General features: G+C 46.5%; 1 protein-coding gene across 5 annotated transcripts in view; it reads right to left on the reverse strand.

The window, feature by feature from the left end:
- Positions 1–12478: 12478 nt before the first annotated feature.
- Positions 12479–21430, reverse strand: part of LOC146197713 (pleckstrin homology domain-containing family G member 5-like) — a 767578-nt gene continuing 758626 nt past the window's right edge. For all 5 annotated transcript variants that reach the window (XM_084599624.1, XM_084599625.1, XM_084599626.1 and 2 more), the window contains one exon: positions 12479–17738. In XM_084599624.1, coding sequence (XP_084455750.1) covers positions 17729–17738 — 10 coding nt within the window. In that variant the 3' untranslated portion in view covers positions 12479–17728. The remainder of the gene's footprint in view (positions 17739–21430) is intronic.

Consider the following 21430-nt stretch of genomic DNA (forward strand, 5'->3'; position numbering starts at 1 on the left):
GCGCAGGGGCAAGAGGCACTTAGGAGCCCCGCCGGGGTGGTGCAGTGGTCAGACGCCCGACTACTGTGCCGGAGTACCCGGGTTCGAACCCGACCTCGGCGGCTGCGTTTCGATGGAGGCGAAACGAAGAGGCGTCCGTGTGCTGTGCGATGTCAGCGCACGTTAAAGATCCCCAGGTGGTCGAAATTACTCCATAGCCCTCCACTACGGCTCCTCTTTCTCTCTTTCCACTTTCACTCCCATCTTCCTCCCTTCCCTTACGGCGCGGTTGCGGTGTCCACAGAAAACAAGTGAGACAGTTACCGGGCCTTTCCCTTCCTATAAATAAATCAGTTTTTAACGCGGTAGCGTTAAGGAGCTCGTGTCGCAGAAAAGCCGGTGTCGTCGGCGTCCAGTGAGCGATAAATCCCGGCATGCACTTCATAAATAAACATGCACTTCATAAATAAAAAGCAAGTTCCAAGATGGGCTGGGTGGGAATCGAACCAGGGTCTCCGGAGTGTGAGACGGAGACGCTACCACTCAGCCACGAGCTTTTTTTTTTTCTTTATTGCCTGTTTTGAGTTCACATCAATTCAAAAAGGATCCACAATAATGGTAAAACTCGCAACAACCAGAATTCGGCTGTCACGAAAGGTTTACAATTTTTTGAGGACAGCCATTTCATTGAGCACACTGATCCAGTCAGGTGGATCAGAAAGCACCCGATACGTTTCTCTAAGGAGCAGCACACTCTCGATAAAGTTCTCGCGTACAGAACGCGTGTTGACATCTGCATGTTGCACTTGCATCCTTGTTTTCCACAGGCTGTGGAGGCCCAAGACCATGACTAAATCCAAAGGAATACCCTCACTCTCGACTGGAAGGAACCGTATGCCATACGGATCTAACGGAAGGTCTTTCTTTAGTGTTTTCTGGAGAACATCCCAGTGAAAGACTGGGTCCCAGCAATCCAGAAAGACGTGCTCGATTGTCTCTGGTTTTTTGCAATGGAGACAGTCTGTTGTCCAGGGAACGAATAAGCCTCTTTCATGTAACCAGGTTTTAACAGGTAATGTGTTACATGTTACCTGTTACCTGTTAAAACCTGGTTACATGAAAGAGGCTTATTCGTTCCCTGGACAACAGACTGTCTCATTTGCAAAAAACCTTTGCAGCTTAAAGAAGAACGTTTTAACTGAAGGCCTAACTGGCATCTTTTTCACACGCTTTAAGACATCCTGTCCGGGGCCTCCACGGTGTGGTGCACGGTAAATCGGCAACGGTATCGTCACATCCAGAAGATATTTGTACAGCTTCTTCTTACACACTTTGCTGCTCAAGTATTCCATTGAAAAACGCGCATGCAACATTCTGAAAGACAAGACAACTTCGCGCATGTACCCTTTTAAAGCGCCACTCATATTCTCACCAGAACAGACAACGTATTCTGGAAGCATTTTACACAGTCGTACTTGCATGACCGTCCTCAAGAATTTGTCGTTTTGATCACGAAGGAAAAAAAAACGCGAGACAACCTGTCGCAAAAAGAGATGCACAAGGCCCAAGCCCCCCGCCTTAACAGGAAGAAAGAGGTTGGTTCTGCTGCACTTTTCCCATGTTGATGCCCACATGAAAACGGCAAAGACACGATGAATTTTTTTAATGCTAACACGCGTCGCCGAAAGCACATTCATTACGTACCATATATTTGCCACAAGGAAAACATTGCACACATAAGCGCGTGAGAACATTGACAACGACTTGCCCTGCCATGAATCAGCTTTCTCTCTCGCTCTCTCTGCTTGGCCAGCCCAGAAAGGGGTGGGATCTTGGTACGATTCAAGCGGCACGCCTAAATACTGGGTCGGCAATTTTGACTATTGCAAACGAGAAAAGTATTCAGGCGTAACATCCCAGTCTCCATGCCAGCTTGAAAGCGGTACAAAAGCGCTTCTAGTGAATGCGGTGTTAACTTGGAAACATGCCGTAGAACGTTATACTGCAGTGTATATCAGTAATTATGAGCATGTTACTTACAGAAGTCGCAGTTACACGAGTAGCGAAGTACGTTTCCGCTACATTTCTTCTGCGCTCTGCGCACATGCAGAGCCATCTTGCGGCAAACACAGAAGAACCCCTCCTCGCAATGTGCGGCGTTGCCCCGACACGTGGCGCGCCACTCGCCCCTGACGTTTCGCCGTGCACCCTCACAGGTTGTAGAATCAAGCGTCTTTCCTTTCTTTAGATCACTATCTTCGCTCACCCGCTTCTCCCCTTCGGGCCGCGCGGGTACCGGTGCGAGGATGCCCCAATACCCTTGCGTTTAGTAAGTTTTCTCGACGAGGTGCAATAACGCTATCGCGTTCCACTCTTGAAGGCGAAGCTTAAGCGTCCTCCAATTTTTTTTTTTTAAATCAGGCACTTAGGAGCATAGCAAGAGCTCCTTTGCCTTTAGCGGTGCTGCAGATATCTTGTGAGACGAAGTATATACCGCATTGTTGACTAGGGTGCCTCAATGGCCAAGGAGGCGAGAGCATCGATGCACCCTATTCTTGACACTACAAAAGCGTCCTCACTATTGCTACCTCGCTTAGAATACGTAGTTCTGCTAGAAAAATAGCTGTAACGCGCGCAGTTTTAGAGCGCAGCTCTTTGGCGCCCGTTCCTGGGTTTCGCGGCGGCGTCGGCGTTGTCCCTCGTAACCAGCTCCACTTTCACTCCCACCTTCCTTCCTTCCCTTACGGCGCGGTTGCTGTGTCCACAGAAAACGAGTGAGACAGATACTGCGCCTTTCCATTCATGTGAACCAATTATGAAAGGCACGCTTCACAGCTCAAGCGGACTTTCACTCTCACCATCCTTCCTCCCCTTACGGCGCGATTCAGGTGTCCACAGAAACAAGTGTGACAGATACTGCGCCTTACCATTCATGTGAACCAACTTTGAAAGGCACGCTTCAGAGCTCAAGTGGACTTTCACTCTCACCTTCCTTCCTCCCCTTCCGGCGCGATTCAGGTGTCCACAGAAACAAGTGACCAACACTTCGACTTTACATTCGTGTGAAACAATTATGAAAGGCACGCTTCACAGCTCAAGTGGAAGGCGCGACCACAAATGGTGCACACTGCAAAGATAATTCATGAATAATGCGAGCGCCCACACCGAACTGCAGGGTAACATGTGCAGTAACCGAGAATTCCCACACTCACAGAGAAAAGCATCATATTTTGATGTAGCTTGCTTATATACACCTAGTTCACCACGGTAAAAAAAAAAAGAAACTTCGCTTTTCAAAATATGTCTCGAATGGCATCGTTCCAGCATTAAGCTCTTTGGCGCCTGTTCCTGGGTTTCGCGTCGTCGTCGCCATTATCCCTCGTAACCAGTTGTCTGTAATTGTACATATATGTCTTGCTCGAATTAGTTGCCTAAATCTATAGAAAAGCTGAAACAGCTGACGAGCTGCGCTCAAATTTCGCATTAGAAAGTACCGTAATCGTCGTCACTTTTTGGCTTGCAAACGCTGCGCCGTCCGCGGACGAGGCGGAGCCAGTAACGTCGGTCTACGTGGCGCACCAATTTCGATAAAATTTTCAGAGATGGCTTATCTTCATCTTATTGGGCGAAAGCCTTTAATGCCTCATCGTTGTCGATAGAAGGTTTTCAGCAAAGGTGTCACGCTTTCGAGAGCGAGAGTTACTGACCCGCCGGGCGTCCGATCCAGGCGTCCGTGCGGCGCCTTTCATTTGCCGCTTTCTCGAAGACCCAGATGTCTAGGAGGCGTTAGTACGGCGGGGGGGGGGGGGGGGGGGGGAGGAAATGGTGAAGGGTGGCTGTTCATGGCACTACGGGGCTGGGACGGTAGGTCAACGCCGCTTGCGGCGGGGGCTAGCCAGCCACCGAATTTTTATCTGTTGTAGGCCGTCATTGCACCCGCCACCGCTTAGGTGGTGGACGACGGCTGTTGCGGCGCGCGTCTTTCTCTATCTCTACTTTTATTGCGAAAGCAATACTACGCCAGGTTTCGCCTCTTCGCCCTACCAGAGCCTACCCTTCACGGTCGGTGGTCGGTCATGTGACAACTGACGTCATACCAGAGCGAGAGACAGGGTAGCAAGTCGGCTCTTCAGCGTACCGTAGCTACGCTTCACGGTCGAGCGACGGCGGCGGTCGGTCACGTCACTACTGACGTCATACCATGGCGAGAGACGGGGGAGCAAGCAGGCTCTTCGGCGCGTCGTAGCTACGCTCCACGGTCGAGCGGCGGCGGTGGTCAGTCACGTGACTACTGACCATACCAGAGCGAGTGACGGGGGACCAAGTCTGCTCTTCAGCGCGCCGCAGATACGCTCCACGGCCGGTCGACCACCTGCGAACGGCGGCAAGCGATTGACGTCATACAAGTTGCAAGAGCTTGCAGGCCTTGCTACGGTTCATTGGGCTACAGAAAGAAGAATCTGTGAATGAATAATAAAGTTTGGAGACGTCTAAAAAATATGCCTATCATTTCATGGCTACACAGGAGATTAGCAATGTGCACCACCACAAGCGAAACACTTTGCGTAGCCAAGCGGACATTGCTTTCGCAATTTCCAGGTTTAACTAAAGCCAGAGTCCTTCAATGCTAAAGCTAAGCCCCAGCTAATTTTTTACTTTCTTTTCTACTTTCTCCCTCCTGTCCGCACGAGGCAGCGGAGGTGGCTCAGCTACAGAGCCAGTAGCAGACCCGTGCATTTTCTTTTCCTTCTTTCTACAGCCACAACAACAAAGCGTTAGTACTGCAGGCGAGGCTGTTGTTGTGGCGCGCGTCTTTCTCTCCGTCTTCTTTTTCTTTCTTCTCTATTTTCTCTTCTGTCTGCACGAGGCAGCGGAGGTGGCTCTGCTACAGAGCCAGTAGCAGGCCCACGCATTTTCTTTTCCTTCTTCCTACTCTTCCTACAGCCACAACAGTACGACAGGCATCAGCAGCGTTTGAAATTGATTTACAGGATAGAAAAGGCGCAGTATCTGTCACAATTCTCCGCGGACACATGTACCACACCGTAAAGGCAGGGAGCAAGATGGGATTGAAAGAAGAGGAGGAGATGCCGTAGTGGAGGGATACGATCCACCGCGCTATAATGGCTTTCGTCTCATCGCACTTTAGGGGTCCCAAGTGCTCTCTAGAATTTTTTAGAGCGCAGCTCTCTTGCGCCCGTTCCTGGTTGGTCTCTTCATTTCTCCAACCACAGAGTTTCCTTCATGACAGTCAAGAAATGTTAGTGGAGTCTTTGTTGAGGGAATATGTGAAAAATAAAATAGTTGTCTATAATTGTACATACATATCTTGCTCGAAATATTTGTCTCAATCTATCAAAAAAGGTGAAACAGCTGATGAGCTGCGCTCAAATTTCGCATTAGGAGGTAACGTAATTGTCGGCAAATTTTATTCTTAGAATAGATTGCAGGATCATCACCTTAGCGCAAATAGAATGAAAGGTATAGCTGTCATAATGAGTTTAAGGGTGGCAGCTTAGGAAAACTATCATTACAAAACTAATGAAGATGTACTAACCGCTTGTTCTTAGATAACATCTGGGTAAAATGCATTGTGCCCGATAAGGCCAGTTTCGGGCTCTTTATGACAATTTTGCAAAAATTGGAACACTTTAAATAGAAACATTTTTCTGTTGTCATCACATGTCACATATTTGATACTTTTTTTAAGTCTTAGGCATAATTAAGAATACAAAAGTAGCTTACCTTGTTCCCAAGAAAATGCATCCAGAAACCACCTTGAAAGCAGCATTTGGTGAAATAGTATGGAAATTGTAGTTTTCCCGACGGTTGTGATCTTGCTAAAAGTGTGAACTGAGAAAAATGAGCTCAAAGATTTTAGATCATGCTATTAAAATGTATGGCCAATATAAAAAAGTCATAGTGACCCGGTGCATACGTTGGGCCGTCCTTTACAACAAGACACTGCTCTATGACGGTTGCTTGGAGTTTTTTTTTTTTTTTTTTTCAGCACTCTTGTCTATGCTCGTGAAATTGTTTTCTTGGTTGCTTGCTGGGCATTCCTCTTCGTCTAGGCCCCATATTCCACCTCGAGGTTGTCGAGCACTTTGGTTAGAAAGGCTCCCAGTGGTGCAAAAGCAGCGTTCGAAGGTTACGTGCCGATTTCGGTTTACCATGCCAAGCTTTCACGGCCTAAAATTTGCATGTTATCTGTTTCTTTTTAGTTGTTGCTGTACTCTCGATAGTAGATGCTTATTGGCTAGAGCACGAAAAAAATTAGCTGTGGCTTAGCTCTGGTTAAGCCAGAGTGATTGCGAAAGCAATACCTCCCTGCGCTTGGCTCTGCTGATGGTTTGGCATATGGTTTCGCCTTTAGTGCAACTAAAGGATTTACTCCGGACACAACATGGTTTCTACTGTTTGTTTATTCCAATGAACACGCTTTGGTGGTCCGTAAAGTAGTGACTCTTGGTAGGAAAGGCCGCTAAAATTCGAAGTCGATACGGGCGCCTCACGTTCTTTAATCAGCGAGGCTACTTACCGCCGAACATTGCCAACGAACGCCCCGAAGCTAAAAACGGATTGTTCGTGAAGCGTTTCTCAAACTCACGCGTAGCAGACTCAAACTCGCCGACTCTCATCTCTTGTTCTTCCTTTCACCACAACGTTCTGCTGCTTCTCTTCATACGTCTTTCTTCTTTTAGCAAGCCATTCTTCTCTCCGGTCCGGTGGCTCTTCTACACGGCGCTTTCTTCTGTCGTAATTATATCGCTCTGCACTATTCATAGACGATTCTTCTCCATTCAGAGAGTCCATGAAACTACTCTCGCTCATTGAACTTGTAGAACGCCGCCGGGCTCGCCATTCAGCGGCATAGGCGCGTTACTTAGCCAACCGCTCTTGCCTTTCTTCATCTGTCTCCTCGGCACGGCGCCGGCGTTTGCGCGCAGCATGTCGCTCCAGCGGCGCCTTGTACAACTCCTCAGACATGAATAAGCAGAGCGCGCCTGCGGCGCCCCGTTTATCTTTAAAACCCCTCAATAAACTAAAAGTAGCGCCAACATGTGAAGTTTGCCGCCCGCCTCCTCTCCTGCGCTCTCCTTCGTCGTTCGACCCTCTCATTGGCCGAGCGCCGTCACGTGCGCGCGCGCGCTTTTTTTTTTTTTTTTTTTTTTTTTTGCTGGGCGTGCAGCTTCCTCCTTTCCAGCGGGGCGGGCGGCGCGCGCGCGGCACATATCGCCGTGTGTTTTGCTGCCACGCGGACTGCTACTAAATCGTTCCCGCTGGCTATTTAATTTTTTTTTTCAAGCATGTTGCGCTCTTTGGCCGGCGGCTGATAGAAGCACGGTGGTGAAGGCGAGTTCAACCAACGCAGACATCGCGTACAAATGGTGTCACGCACTGACAGTTGAAAACGGAACCGTTTCAGCGCAAAATATAAAAAAAAAACTGCTACCACGCTTCTCAAGTTTCACGGTAGCTTACAATTCAGTCCAACCTGCAAAGAAACCATACAGACTGCAGCTTCCGCAGCCTAGTTAATTTTTTTTTGCGCACTGTTGCGCACTTTTGTCAACGGCTGACGGACTCAAGGAGGTGAAGGCGAGTTAAATCGACGCCAAAATCGTGTACGTATGGTGACACACCATGGCAGCTGAACACGGCACCGTCTCAACGCCAAATATAAAAAAAAAAACTGCTACCTCCCTCCCCAAGTTTACCGGTAGCTCACAAGTCAATCAAAGCTGCAAAGACTCCACACAGACTGCAGCTTCCGCCGCCTATAGTTAATTTGATCTGCAGCTGAAGTTGAAAATACATGGAAGACAGCTGCTGCCACACTTCTCAAGTTTACCGGCAGCTCGCAATCCAGTCAACGCTGCAAAGAAACCATACACAGACTGTTCCAAAATTGTTCCTGTCCGCCGCCTAGTTACAAATTTTATAAAGCATGCCGCTGAGTGGCCAAATGTGACGAACTACGGACACACGGAGATGACGGCGAGTTGAACAAACGCCGAAATCGCGTATATGTGGTGTATGACACTCACAGCTGAAACTATTCTGGCGGGAAATCCCTGTCAACATTCGGTAATTATGTTTCAGCAGTGAGTAATATTTTAACCTGAACACATTGCGACAAAATGCAAGGCTCTGGTGAGACCCTGCGCACGGCCGCCTCGATCGGCGCGCGCGCGGCGCTGATCGAGACGGCTGTGAAGGGCGCCTGCTCCGGAGAGCGCGCGCTAGTCGCGCACCCCGTAGGTGGAGCCACGGTCGAAATACGAGAGGAGGAGCGGCGCCGCCGGAGGAGGAGAGAGGAGATGGCGCTACTTTTAGTTTATTGAGGGGCTTTATTTATCTTCACTAGCGAGCGCCCTCACGCGACGAGCCGAGGAGGCCGTCACGTGGTAGCCGCCGCGCCGAGCGAAGGAACGACTACGGCCGAAAGGACGAGTTGGAGCCCCTGCTCTCCTCTGGTCGTGACGTCACGCTGTCACGTGGCAGCGAAGGAACGACCTCCACCGACGGCAGAAAAGTGCTAGCAATATTGCTTTCGCAATAAAACAAGCACTCTTGGGCATGCACTTCGCGTTAAGTTTCTTGACCGCTATGATGCTGCGCCTTAAAATCGGCGTTCATAGGCGCTTTCCATGGTGAGTGCACCCATCTCGCACAAAAAAAAATTAATTTTTATTTTTTTCTATTTTTCAGATGAAAACCAAACTTGGTAAGAAGTATCTATGATACATGCACAATCCAAATCAACAAGAATTTTTTTTTAAATTAAGATTGTGATTGTTGTTGCTGCGACTGTAGGAAGAAGGAAAAGAAAATGCACGGACTTGCTACTGGCTCTATAGCTGAGTCACCTCCGCTGCCTCGCGCAGACAAAGAAAATAGAGAAGAAAGGGGAAAAAGAAGAGGGACAGAGAAAGACGCCCGTCGCAACAGCCGTCGTCCGCCACGAGAGGCTGCTCCTGGCCCTACGGGGCTGGGAATGGTAGGCACCCGCCGTTTGCGGCGGGGGCTCGCCTGCCACCGGCTGTTGTACCTGTTGTAGGCCGTCATTGCACTCGCCGCCGCTTCGGTGGCGGACGACGGCTGAATTGCGACGTGCGTCCTCTCGCTCTCCTTCTTTTTCTTTCTTTCTTCTCTATTTGCTCTCGCCACCCGGCGATTTGCTGCCAGCTCTATCTCTTGAGGAGTGGGAGGCCGTGCTGCGCTGCTCGGACCTGACCATCCAGGCTTGGGTCAGGGCCGAAGAGATTGCCGACAGGACGCAACTGGCGGCCATCTGAGGCGGCCAACAATCAAACTGAACCCTTACCTCTTAAAGCCGATGAAAATAAATGTTTTCCCATCCATCCATCTGTCCGCACGAGGCAGCGGAGGTGGCTCAGATACAGAGCCAGTAGCAGGCCCTTGCATTTCCTACTTCCCACAGTCGCAACAACGTGCGCCACTCAAGCGGCAGCGGGTGCAATGACGGCCTACAATCGGTACAACTACCGGTGACAGGCGAACCCCTGCCATTTGCGGCAGGGGCGTACCATTTCCAGCTCCCCCGAATTTCGAAAACATTAAGGCGAAAGCCTTTCTAGGCTCATGGAGCGAAATTCCGCGCGCGAGATCTGTCATATTCCGCGAGATGTGTTCATGTCTAGCGTTCCTGCGCCATCTGCAAACCCACACGAACTCCCTCCAAGGAAAGCCATGAGACAGACCGTCCAAACTCACACTTGTCGGAGAAAGCGTGACTGATACTGCCCATTTCCTTTCCTGTAAACCAATTATAATTACATGTATAGCACTCCAACGAACGCCAATAAGAGGCAAACGATAAAATAAATGATAGGAGAGGAAGGGTAGGCTTTCGACATTCTCGACGTCTGAGACCCTCTAAGTTTTACCCTCGGCCCTGTGACTCAACGAATTTTAGCTTTTACGCGCCAGAAGATGCGCACTTTCGAAAACCTCACGCGGTCTAAGCAACGCCCAGTCACTCCATGGTGTGCATGCCACATGACCTTCCTTCTGGCGTAGGCTGGAGCAGCAAGCACTGCAGAACAAAATTTGCTGAATCACAGACAGCGTGGAGAATATTCTCCCTTTCACAATTGTAAAAGCTGACATGGCTATTCAAATCAACAATTGAGACCATGCAGACGCCGAACTGCAGTAATTAACAAGTTAATCAGAACTTGACGATATTATTAGTAAACATTATATTCACCCTTTTTCTAATGTCCATCACAATAAGCAATAACCCTGGAAGCTATGTTCACACTTCAAAAAGTCTGTCTTTAAAAGTTATAGTGACAGGCTCACTTGAAACCTGATGTACGAGGTCGTCTACATTAGCATCTGACAGGGCCGGGATCAGCCACCCTTCACCACCTCCCGGCCACCCCATGACCCGACTGGCTGTAGGAAGAAGGAAATGAAAATGCACGGGCCTGCTACTGGCTCTAGCTGAGCCACCTCCGCTGCCTCGTGCAGACAGTGTACTTGCGAGGAAAAGCAGCATTTAGGGCTACAGTCTCGAAAGGTTTGCTAAAACTGCAACCTTTTTCAAGCACACAGTTGCAAGCTCTCTCCAGATTCTTGAATAACTTTATGGCGGCCAGGTTGGTGATTTGAAAGATGCAAAGGAATGTCTCACGCATCCCTAATTCAAACCAATACCTCAGTAATGTTCTCTTCTACGTTCGGATGTCCGCTCGTGGATGGGAGCGGCTTCCAGGGAGGCACTCAGCAGACGGTGTCGATCAACGTAGCACAACAGGGATGTATTCTGTTGCCTTCGACACAATACAACACACACACAAAACACTAACTGTTCTGTTACGCAGTACACCGCAACGTACTAGTAGTACCGCGCACAGTACACTCACGGCTCGCAAGCCGTTAAAAATCGGGCTAGACGCGCACGGCTGCCCGTAAATACGCGGTGGTGGTGGAAAACATTTATACAAGATACAAATACAGGAGGTTACGCATAAGCTGACACTGAAGGGGCCAAACCTCACAAACACTAGGTGGAGGTCCCTAGTTCGGGACCCCAGCGGAGTCTGCCGCCGCTCGGGCTCGCCCAACTAAACGGTCGCGCGACCGCTGCTAGTCGCAAGTGTGAACGGGCCGGGCCGTAAGGCCCGTTGGGCTTGCAGGTCGGAGCATCTGAGCAGGGTCGTCTCCCAGTCCTCCCGGGTTGGGTGGAGGTGAGGGGGGATAGCCGGGTTTGAGGGGCAGGCCCACACCATGTGGTAGATGTCCGAAGACACCACCCCACAGTGCGGGCAGCTGCCAGAGAAAGCAGAGTCGAAGTGTTTTAGAGCTGCCGGGCACAGCAGTGTGTGGGTATAGAGGCGGAGTAAGAGCCGCTCATCCGCCTTTGAAAGGCCTTTACATGGGCGGGGGTAAAGGCTATTGGTAGTAATTTACAATATCTTTGAATGTATAAGCCGGATTAGGATCAGCGTCCTGGTCGGGGGGGGGGGGGGGGGGGGGGGGAGGAAACTTCTCGGAGAGAGAGCGCGCGGGCGGTGGCGTCGGCAGCCTCGTTTCCAGCTAGCCCCTGATGAGCAGGAGCCGAAATAATATATCGGGTAGCGGGGTCCCCAATGTAGGAGCTATGTTGAAGTATTCGGTCGGCTAGATAAGGGGTCCAGCCCTGTTCCACGTTCCGACAGGCCCCTCGCGAGTCGGAAATTATATATTTCGAGTCAGAGTGGGAAGCAGCCAATGCTATTGCGACCTCCTCCGCATGAAATACGCGGAGCCCTCGGGCGACCGCGGGAGCTCCAAACCATGCGACTGCTCACAGTCGCGGCTCCGTTCAAACTCGAGTTCCCTCCCCGCCGGAGCGTAGCCCCCCGACGCGCAGCGCTCCCTCTCTCTGTTTTACGAGCCGCGTCACTCGTGTACGTTTTACTTTCACGCGGCAGACAGCCGAGATCATCGCCTCTTCCCGCGGGGGCATTGCCCGCCGTTTGCAATGTTTAGTCTGGCGGTTTCTTGCGAGAAGTTCCGCTCTTTGCAGACACATGCCAAACCGGAGAGCGATGCATTCCTACCGTCCCGGTGTTCTGTCTCCGGAGAAACAAGGCTATTGTATGGGCTTCGAGTGCGCGCATCGGGGCCCGCCCGGCGGAGGAGAATCTCCCATTGTCGAGGCGCCGACATCACTACAACCTTAGTTGCTTCAATATTGTGCCCTAAAGAATTGCCCCTCTTAATTATAGCTCTGCCTAATTCATTTAGTTGTCTTCGTGTTAGATTCTCGAAGGATAGCAATGTAAACACAGAGAACTTTTAAAGCCAAGCCCCTTAAGACATATCCCTACAGTGAATACGATTAATTTTCCATTGGTGCCATACAGCTCCAGGCATGATACATTGTCCAGTCAGGTAATATACACACTGTGCCACCCTCAGCTATCCAAATGAGATATATCCTGAACCAACTACAGCACACAAGAAATGAAAAGGCAGGAGGTTTAGGCAAAACAGCTTTATTTATAGTTTTTTTTTGTACTAACAGTTCAACCAAGATTACGCGTGCTCAGGGATCAACACTGAGTGCGAATCTCAAGTGAATACACGCAAGAAAAAGCACTGCACAGTGATTTTTTTCTTTCTTTGCCAATACGAAAGTTTAACAGCATACATATATATCTCTCACGCATGTCGACTTCTTGCTCTGCTAGAGTAGCATGGTTGTCCCAAGACAACCCTACATACGGTGAACATATACCTTTCCTGATACGTACCACCTAAGCATTATTAATTACACACAGCAATAAATTATGATAAAAAATTATGATTCGCACGAAAATAAAATATCTATCTATTCTAATTATGCTGTACAACTGGGCGACGAGGGTCGCAGGAAAAAAGTCTGTTCCTATCATCTTTGAGACCGTATGAACAGTGAACAGACACGTCATCACCACTTATTGACATGCGAAAGAATGCCAACACTTTCATATTTATAAGGTATGTACACATGGGCATTGCTATTCACACAGCATCTGAGGTTGTTGCAGAGTACACATCTCTCGGTGCTAAAAAAGGAAAGCAAGAATAGTAATAAACAAAAAATAGAACCTCAATTAACGATGTGAGGTTCAAGCCCTGCCATCGCAGCGAATGGTCCTTCCGCTTCTGTGTAGTAGTCTGATGCACGGTAAAGAAATTGACTACAGTGGCAGGATAAAGTGCCCTTTATCTTCATCTGATAGTGGTGTGTTCCAGACCCAACCACGAAAGTGCTCTTCCTCAAGCAAGCTTTCATGCTCTTGTACCTTCAACTACACTGCACATTTTATATGGCAATGATGCCAGCTACACAAGTTAACCTACTTGTATCAAGAACTTTCTACAAAAAACTGCTCTATATTTAACTATAGCTTAAAAGTAATGAGTGCCTTTCTTTAAGACTGCTTCTTTTTACATTTGCATACTTGTGCACATACAGTCCTAGATGCTCGAGCTGTACCATAAATTTAAAGGACAAAGAAACTGAGTTAATAACTTGGTCTAAAAGGAAAGGAAATAAAAAAGAAGCTCATTGCTTGCCCTTGTGCTGAATTAAAAAATTTGTATAGAAAAGAAAAGAGAACTAAAATGTTGCTGTATCAGGCTAGCTTACCGCAACAAGTCAATGTAGGCCTACTTACAAAAGGAATGAAGTGCTATTCACCCTTGCAAAATGCAACTGCAAAAAATGATACTGCTGGCCTTGAATTAGCAAAAGGCCATTTACCGAGTTAGAGGATTTAGAGATGAGCCATGTTTATATAGATTCCGTATGCACCATTTCTTTCATAACATCACCATCATAAAGGTCACACGGTCGGCAAAATATGGTTCAGGCCCATTGCGCAGCTTTCCTCTGAAGCTAAATAAAGGAGATGCTTAGCTGCCAAGCATCATTCTTAAAGGCCTTAAAATTTTGTTTCGTTAGTATGCAACACGAAGCTAGCGGTCTGCTGCGATCGACAGACATAACAAACATCAGTGGAAAAGGCAACAGAAAGACAAAGTGCCGAGAACAATTTCGAAAGAACGCCAGGAAGTGTAAATTGGTGCATGGCACAAGTGCTTCTGCTCAGTCTTACAAGTACCGCTAAGCACAGTTGAAGAAGAGGCCACTCAAGAAAGAAGAGGCATTTGTTGAACTACATAAGTATTGTTTTTCCCTGCTATTTACCTCCACCCACAAATTGAGGGATTCAGCAAAGCTTTATAGAGATGCAAGTAGAAAGCAGCACGCATGAAAATAACTCTATCAAGCTCCTTCCAGATATTAAGAGATCTGCCTGTCCAGGCATCAGCTGTGCTGCACCTGTGTAGTGAGCGACAGCAGCAATACATTTCAATAATAGAAAGCACTGAGGACTAGATGAGCTAGCAGAAAAAGGAATTGAATGGGAGTCTACATGAGACTATGGTGCGTGCAGATTGTACAGGTTTGGTACCAGCACTGAAGAATTCTCCCTTACGTGAAAAGGAAGGTTAAATCACGGTATGCAAAGATTCCCCCATGTCCTGGAAAATGACACACAAAACCAACCTGGCCACGACAGAGCACATGCAGTTGTGTGGGTACAAAAACATGTATGGCAGCCTCTCAAGAGAAAAGGCATTTGAAGCAAGAGCTCGCAGAAAAAAACAGAGCCAATGTGCAATGTACAAAGCAGTGCAACCTTTTCTACCACTCACCCAGCTGAGATAATCTTCAGCTGTAAAGCATATGCATTTGGCAAGAGCAGCCACGTTGGTCGCGACATGAAAGAGATGCTGCTCCGCTGCAGACAGGAATTTTACTTCAGCCAGCGTGAGGCCTGTCCTTGTGGGCCATCTGGCAAGACTTGAGGATTGTACATTGTATACAACTCACAGGTGAGTCTTTGGACTGACGCAAACCACTATGCACATCCTCTCTCAATAACATACCTAGATTCTGAACATTTCAGAGTCAGTAACAGCCCTCATTGATGGACTATTTGTCTTGTTATTTAGATAATAGGTAATTCTGCCGTGCTCAGCAAAGTGAAAAAACAGCAGCACTTAATACAAAAAGGAATGTAAACAAAAAGTTGTATCTGGAATTCTATGCACAGCAGGATTTTCTGAGCACTCTTACAGGTCGAAACTAACGCATCTCTTGCACACAACTCCCTGGGTGACAATCCTCAGGGAAAAAAAGCAACACGCAATGACACTATCCAGGTGCATTCTACAACTAGTTCCACTACCGTGCGTCAACAATGTCTACCCAGGGATGACACTGTGCTTCAATGTCTTGAGCTATGTGTTTAAGGGTGCACAGGGGTACACTTCAGCACTGAGGTGAATCTTGTCTTGAAGGGGAAAGGGAAAGCATAACACAATTCAGATGCCATACAGTAGCTAATAAATAACACACTGGAAAGGAAAACCTATCGCTTACAATGTAACCAGGACAGTGGTCTACAAAAGGGCAATTAAATAACCGATACACCGAAATAAAACTTTATCCTGTGCAAGCAGCACTTAAAACTCAAATAAGATTTGTTCTTCTAACTGAAATTTTACACAAAGCAAGTACGCTTAATGTCTGACAAATTAGCTCAGCTCTCAATAAGCTTTACATGCGACTTGCTTCTGTAGCGTATTTCTAGCCTCTGTTGTTCTCAAAAAATTAAAATGGCAGAGAAACCAGATCCTAATGCCTTAGTTTTGGCAACAGGGCACCCGAATAGATTTCATTTAAAATGACACGCACCTGTTTGCAGAGCAGTCAGCGCAATCTCCCACTGCTCAGCCAAGGGCTGAAATGTAAACTTTTAAAATAAAGATGAACATCTGCACAGCAGCAGGGCAGACACAGGGCATAAACTTAAGCTAACTGCGGTATAATGTCAGGAGGACCGTGATGTCGAATGTGTCTTTTCCACAAAGGTGCATGCTTATGACCTCAGAGTGGAAGTCAGCTGAAGGGGCAAAGATTTCTAATTTGTACACAGTCAAGTGCTTTAAGAACCTTTGTTCATAGTAACAAGTTCAAGAACGACTACGAGGGACAGGTCACTACAGACTACAGGACTACGAAAACACTAGATGTTTTACAGTGTAAAAGTCACAATGGCATCCTATACAATAAAAAGCCAACAGCAGCAGCTGCAACTGCAGAAACCCTCTTGCAGCACCCTACTCTTCACACTTACATGCGATACAGAAACATGTTCATGCTGGAACATGACAAAAACCTGTCTATTGTCAGTGCATCTAGGAATCATTTTTATGACCTGTATCACAGCTTGTCAGAGAGGAGTGCAGAGGAAAGAGTGAAAGGTCCTTGTCCTTTAGACTATAGCTGTAGCACAGTCCATGAATCTTGTATTATAGCCTCACATATGTATTTTTACAGAGGTTTAACACCACCTTAAGGCCTAAGCAAAAGAAGCTGTAGCCGAGTGTGATTGCACTGCTGAAAGATTAACGAGAAGCGTAGTCTTGGAGAGTTGTGCATGTGAATGTCACGGTAGTCATTAAAAAAGTGCCGAATGGTCAGAAAGAAGAAAGTGTTGCTCATAATTGTTTGGCACTTAACACATCCTTAACAGTAGAAAAAAAAAAGAAACAGAAAATACTAATGCTCCCTTAATGTAAAAAAAAAATAACACTGAACCTAATGATAAGAATGGTATTGGCAGGTTGTGCAGGCAAAAAGAAGCAAATGCTGCTATGCCAGCAGAAACAGAATGTGAATTTTAACTTTGTGTAGTGGTGCTGGCTGCATAGAATGTTAGAGGTATCTATGAAATACAGGAGAACTTGCCTCAAGCACCAGCTACCACAGAGAGACAAGTTAGATACAGGGGAAGGAAACAATGACAATGCCTCAGTAGCGTAGCACTCATTTAAGAGCAGCAAAAAGCCTGCACTACCAACAGCAGCTTTGTAAGATGATGGCAAACTTTAAAGTCTGGGCAGTGCCCAGGTGCATAAAAACCTACTAAAAGAATAAAACCTGTCGATGTAGCAAATATGCACCCAATTTGAGGAAAAGTCGTTTGGTGTGCAACTCCGACCTGCTCAATGATACTTTAAAGAAACTAAGCACTTCAATGAAGCTGGAATTGATTAAAACTATTTTGAAAAGCTATTTATTTAGGCTAGGGAGCATGCATATCATTTGCTCGCAGAGACTAATAAAGCATCACAAAATGTCTGCTTTTATTTTACTGGGACCATGCTTTCAATTTATCTTCCAAGTTCAGAAAACAAGTTATGCACGGCTTAAAAAGAAGCTGTGCCTTATGCATAGTGTGGTAGGTATAAAGACGAACCAGGTACTACACCAATGGAACAGCCAGTATAACAGCCTCATTAATAGGCCAAGTACAAACATCGCAAAGCTTGTGGGGGCCAGGGTCACCACTTTGCAGCAGAGCTACAACACTATCCAAACACTAGCCTGTCAGAGACAAAGCTCAAGTAGCTTCCAAAAATTGTTACCAAGAGAATGTTACAATGTGGTCATTCAATCGTATTGTCACAGTACTTGCACACACTGCAGGGGATATGTATCTTCCTGAACTCTCCGGAAGCAAATGCCCTCTCTTGCCGGCAAAAGAGTTTGAGAAACAGACGGCTGCTGTACACAATGGCTGTTGTGGCCGAGCCGAGAACACCAAAAGGGCTGCTCCCCACAACATTCCTCGTCTCTGCCTTGTCCTCAGGATGACTATTGGCGTTGTCATACCTCACTAAAGGGAGGGAAGAGAGAAAAAGATGGCAACACATTTACAGAACATTTTTGATATTGTGCACTGTGACATAAGAAGGCATCACCATCCTGCCCTCTGTCGCAAAAACAGAAACACAAAAGTTCCACAACGGCCACGTGATCTGATAAGCACGTACCGTCGATGACATGTGCTTGACCAGCATGCGACATTATCTATAAAAGTGCGTCACTGTCTGGAATAGGGCTTTTTGTGTTGCTGACCTTGGAGTGTCTGTCTGCTGTCTTAGAACAGAATATTAACCATCTCTCAGACACCAACCGCTGTTGGGCACCTTGACATCTGATAAGCATATTCCCGCTATAACAGCGGCAATGATTCAGCGTTGGGCTATCACCTTAGCAGCAAATCAGTACACACGGCGTTACAGAAACGGCAAACACATAGAAGTTGCCTATGCACTTTCAAGGCTGCCACTTGCAGCCCAGCATAAAGACAGCACTAAAGAATGTCTTGCAGTATCTGATTTAATGCCTCACAATGCCAGCCAGCTGCCTGGTGGGAATAAAAAGGAACCGCATTCTTTCCAAAGTTCTGACATCCACCTTATCTGGCTGGGCCGTGCACCATAATGATCAATTTCAGCCTTTTTATGTTTGAAACAAACTTATTATATGAGCAAGGCTCAGTCACATGGGGTCAGCGAGTCATCACTCCGGGTGAACTTTGAATGTAGTATTAGCATTACCGCATGAAGAGCACCATGAATTGCAAAGAATGAAGATGCTCACTAGGTCTTTTTTGTTTGGTGGCCATTGAGTGACGAGGATATTGAAGCAACTGTGCGTCAATGCAAAGTGTGGCAAACGACCATGGCTGCAAAGGACCAATGCAACGATGGACTTATCCAAACTCGTGCATGGCAAAGAGTCCATGTCAACTTCGCCATGAAGGATGGAGTAGACTCTTACTCAAAGTGGATAGAACTTAGAAGCAAAATGCATCAGCACAACAGTGCCATCCACTTATTATGATGCCAGATATAATTATATACTTATAACGATCAAATTCATCAAATTTATCAGTTTTCCGATTGCTACTACATAGAAATAAACGAGATACTATATTGATTATCAACAACATATTGGATACAACGATAGCTTTATCGCCGCCTGGTGCATCTTACCTCGAAAATTTGACTTAATGTCAGATAAAAAATAAACCAAGAAGAGAATGACGTGAAAACTTGACATAAGCGGTGAGACAGGCTGGCATGGAGAAATGCACGAGGGCCATGGCGTGTGGTTAGAAAATAGAGCTATCGTTATCGCGATCGCTGCCTGTCGCTGCACAAAGGGTGCGGTCGTATCATCATCGCCAGTATAGTGCTCTATGATATTGGTTAGTGTGACGACTGGCGCCGGAGAGCGGGCCTCTTTTGCGATGACAGCCATCGACTTCCGCGAGAGGTCGCAACGTACAACAGGGGTGCCACGTTCGCCGCTCGGCGCATAGCTGGGGTACGAAGAGGGGCGCGATTCTCTATGGAGCTATTTTCACACGCTACGCAATTGGTGCAATATTTAATAAACACGCTACTTATTCCAAATACCTAATCTGATCCCTGAAATTCCTTTACATCTCTTTGGAGAAGCCGTGCACGCTTGGGTATTCCTTCAGTGCAGCGCGCTATGTTTGAATCGTTATTTGAAACTTTTTCAACGTTTCTTCTTCCCAAGGACAGTCATAAATCGTCCAGACGAGAGATTTGTATGCAATGCTTCCAACGAAGCGTGGTGTTTTTAATTTGTTCTTCCTGTAAGGGAATAAAGGCTGCTGCCGAGGAGCGCTACTAACACGCAGAGAAAAACAGTACACATGCGAATCAAAGCTTGTGCTTTGTAAGCCTCTTTAGGAATACCTTATTTTTTACAAAAATCTGCTTACATTTTGCAGCTTGTGCTTATCAATACACAACAATGTTTATGTCATAAATAGTCAGTAATCTGTAATATATCTTTTTAATCGGTGTTCTTTCTGTGCCCTAATCACCGCTTATAGAAATGGCAAATACTACAGTATGCGAGCAAAACACATTTATTTTTAACCGTACTAATTTAAAGCACTGCGGCATTTACCGGCAAAAAAAGGAACGTATACGCGGCTCAAGCATTTATTCTCTGTTAGTGATTAACGAATACAAATATCGTGGACACTTAATTTGTTTACGTGCTACTCACTAAAGGGTGAACCAGCTGTACAGATGAAAAAGAAAGTCAAGTACAGTAAGACAATATTTCAGATAAAATATGAAAAATTAAACCTGTCACATACGAACATACGAGAGAATACATGCAAAGTGGGCAGTTGAGTGCTGATGCTTTACTAGCATCTTATCTAATGGTAGATGTACAGAGGAAAAAAAAGCACTTGTAATTGGTACGTCGTCTATGATGCAGTTCTTGGCGCACGCCGAGAGAAAATGGAAAAATGCAAAAAAAAATAACGAGCACTTAATACGCAAGCAATCAATATAAGGCCGAATTCAAATGCGAACACTAATGAGCGTTTATTCGAGTGTGTGGTACGAAATATGAGTAATCGATTGGATATACTTGCCGCGGCTACTCTTTGCAGAACTAATCAGGCTACAGTTGTTCCCCCAAGAAAACTATAACAAGGTTGATATTACACGCGAAATGTACTTCCAAGGGAATTTAATTATTTTTCCCCTTTGGGAGCTCTTGTCGCGGTTTGCTGACTTTGCAAAGAGAGAAGCCGCAAAAGCACATGAAATTTCATTACTTCAAATGTGAGCATTCCGGTCCATCTAAACTTTTTGTACCTCCACACTTTCCAGGAAGGTCGCAAAATCTGAAGTGCAAAGGCGTCCGAAGGACCAGAATCAAATTTTGGGGTAAATTTCGAGCTAGCTTCGAGCCTATATGGCCCAGTTTTTGTTTGTGGCGAGAAGCTGAGTGCCGGCCTCACAACCAAGGATGATCTAGCCAAAGCGAATTATAAGCGCACACTATAGCCTCCGTGTCCTCTATCTTTCTGTAGTTCTTTCTTTTTCAAAGTCATTTTTTTTTTTTTTGTATGTGCACCAAAACATGACTAGAGTGATTTTCTGGGGGCAATGATTGCATATTACCGGTTGCTTGAGCATGTAAAATAAAAACGACCTAAAATGAAAGCATTTTGTAGAACAATTAAGTTATATCGTCCAACCATAATGCGCACTGAGATTAAATGTCTTTGGTATAGCATACATCTCTGGGTATTTAGAGCTGCGTACCCATTATAAGAAGATCCCAGCTTATTGAAAGAAAAAAAAGGTTTGTTCTTAGATTAGTGTACAATTTCACAAATTTTGACGTTTATATATCTTTATAAGAGTTTGATTGCACGCCCCACTTGTAGCCTGCCTGTGCACTGCTTTCCTTTTCCCAGGCCCTCATTTTGTTCTTAAGCTCGGTCGCTTCCTTTTTATTTATTACATATATCTCAATTCTTCATAGTCCTTAGCTGCCCGCTTTCTTCTCCGTCGTGCATTTGCTGTGCCGCACGAAAATTCCAACCCTTTATCCACATTCGCGGTCACTCTTTTCACGGCGCCGCACGCCTTCCACCTCTTTCTTCCTCTCTGGTAGGCGATATGTTTTCTTTTTATTTCCTGTGCAACTTTTACCTCCTACTTCTTCCACCTTTCT

Source organism: Amblyomma maculatum, chromosome 3 (genome assembly GCF_055883805.1).
Source record: "Amblyomma maculatum isolate TAMU_Amacu chromosome 3, ASM5588380v1, whole genome shotgun sequence".
NCBI classification, from domain to species: Eukaryota; Metazoa; Arthropoda; class Arachnida; order Ixodida; family Ixodidae; genus Amblyomma; species Amblyomma maculatum.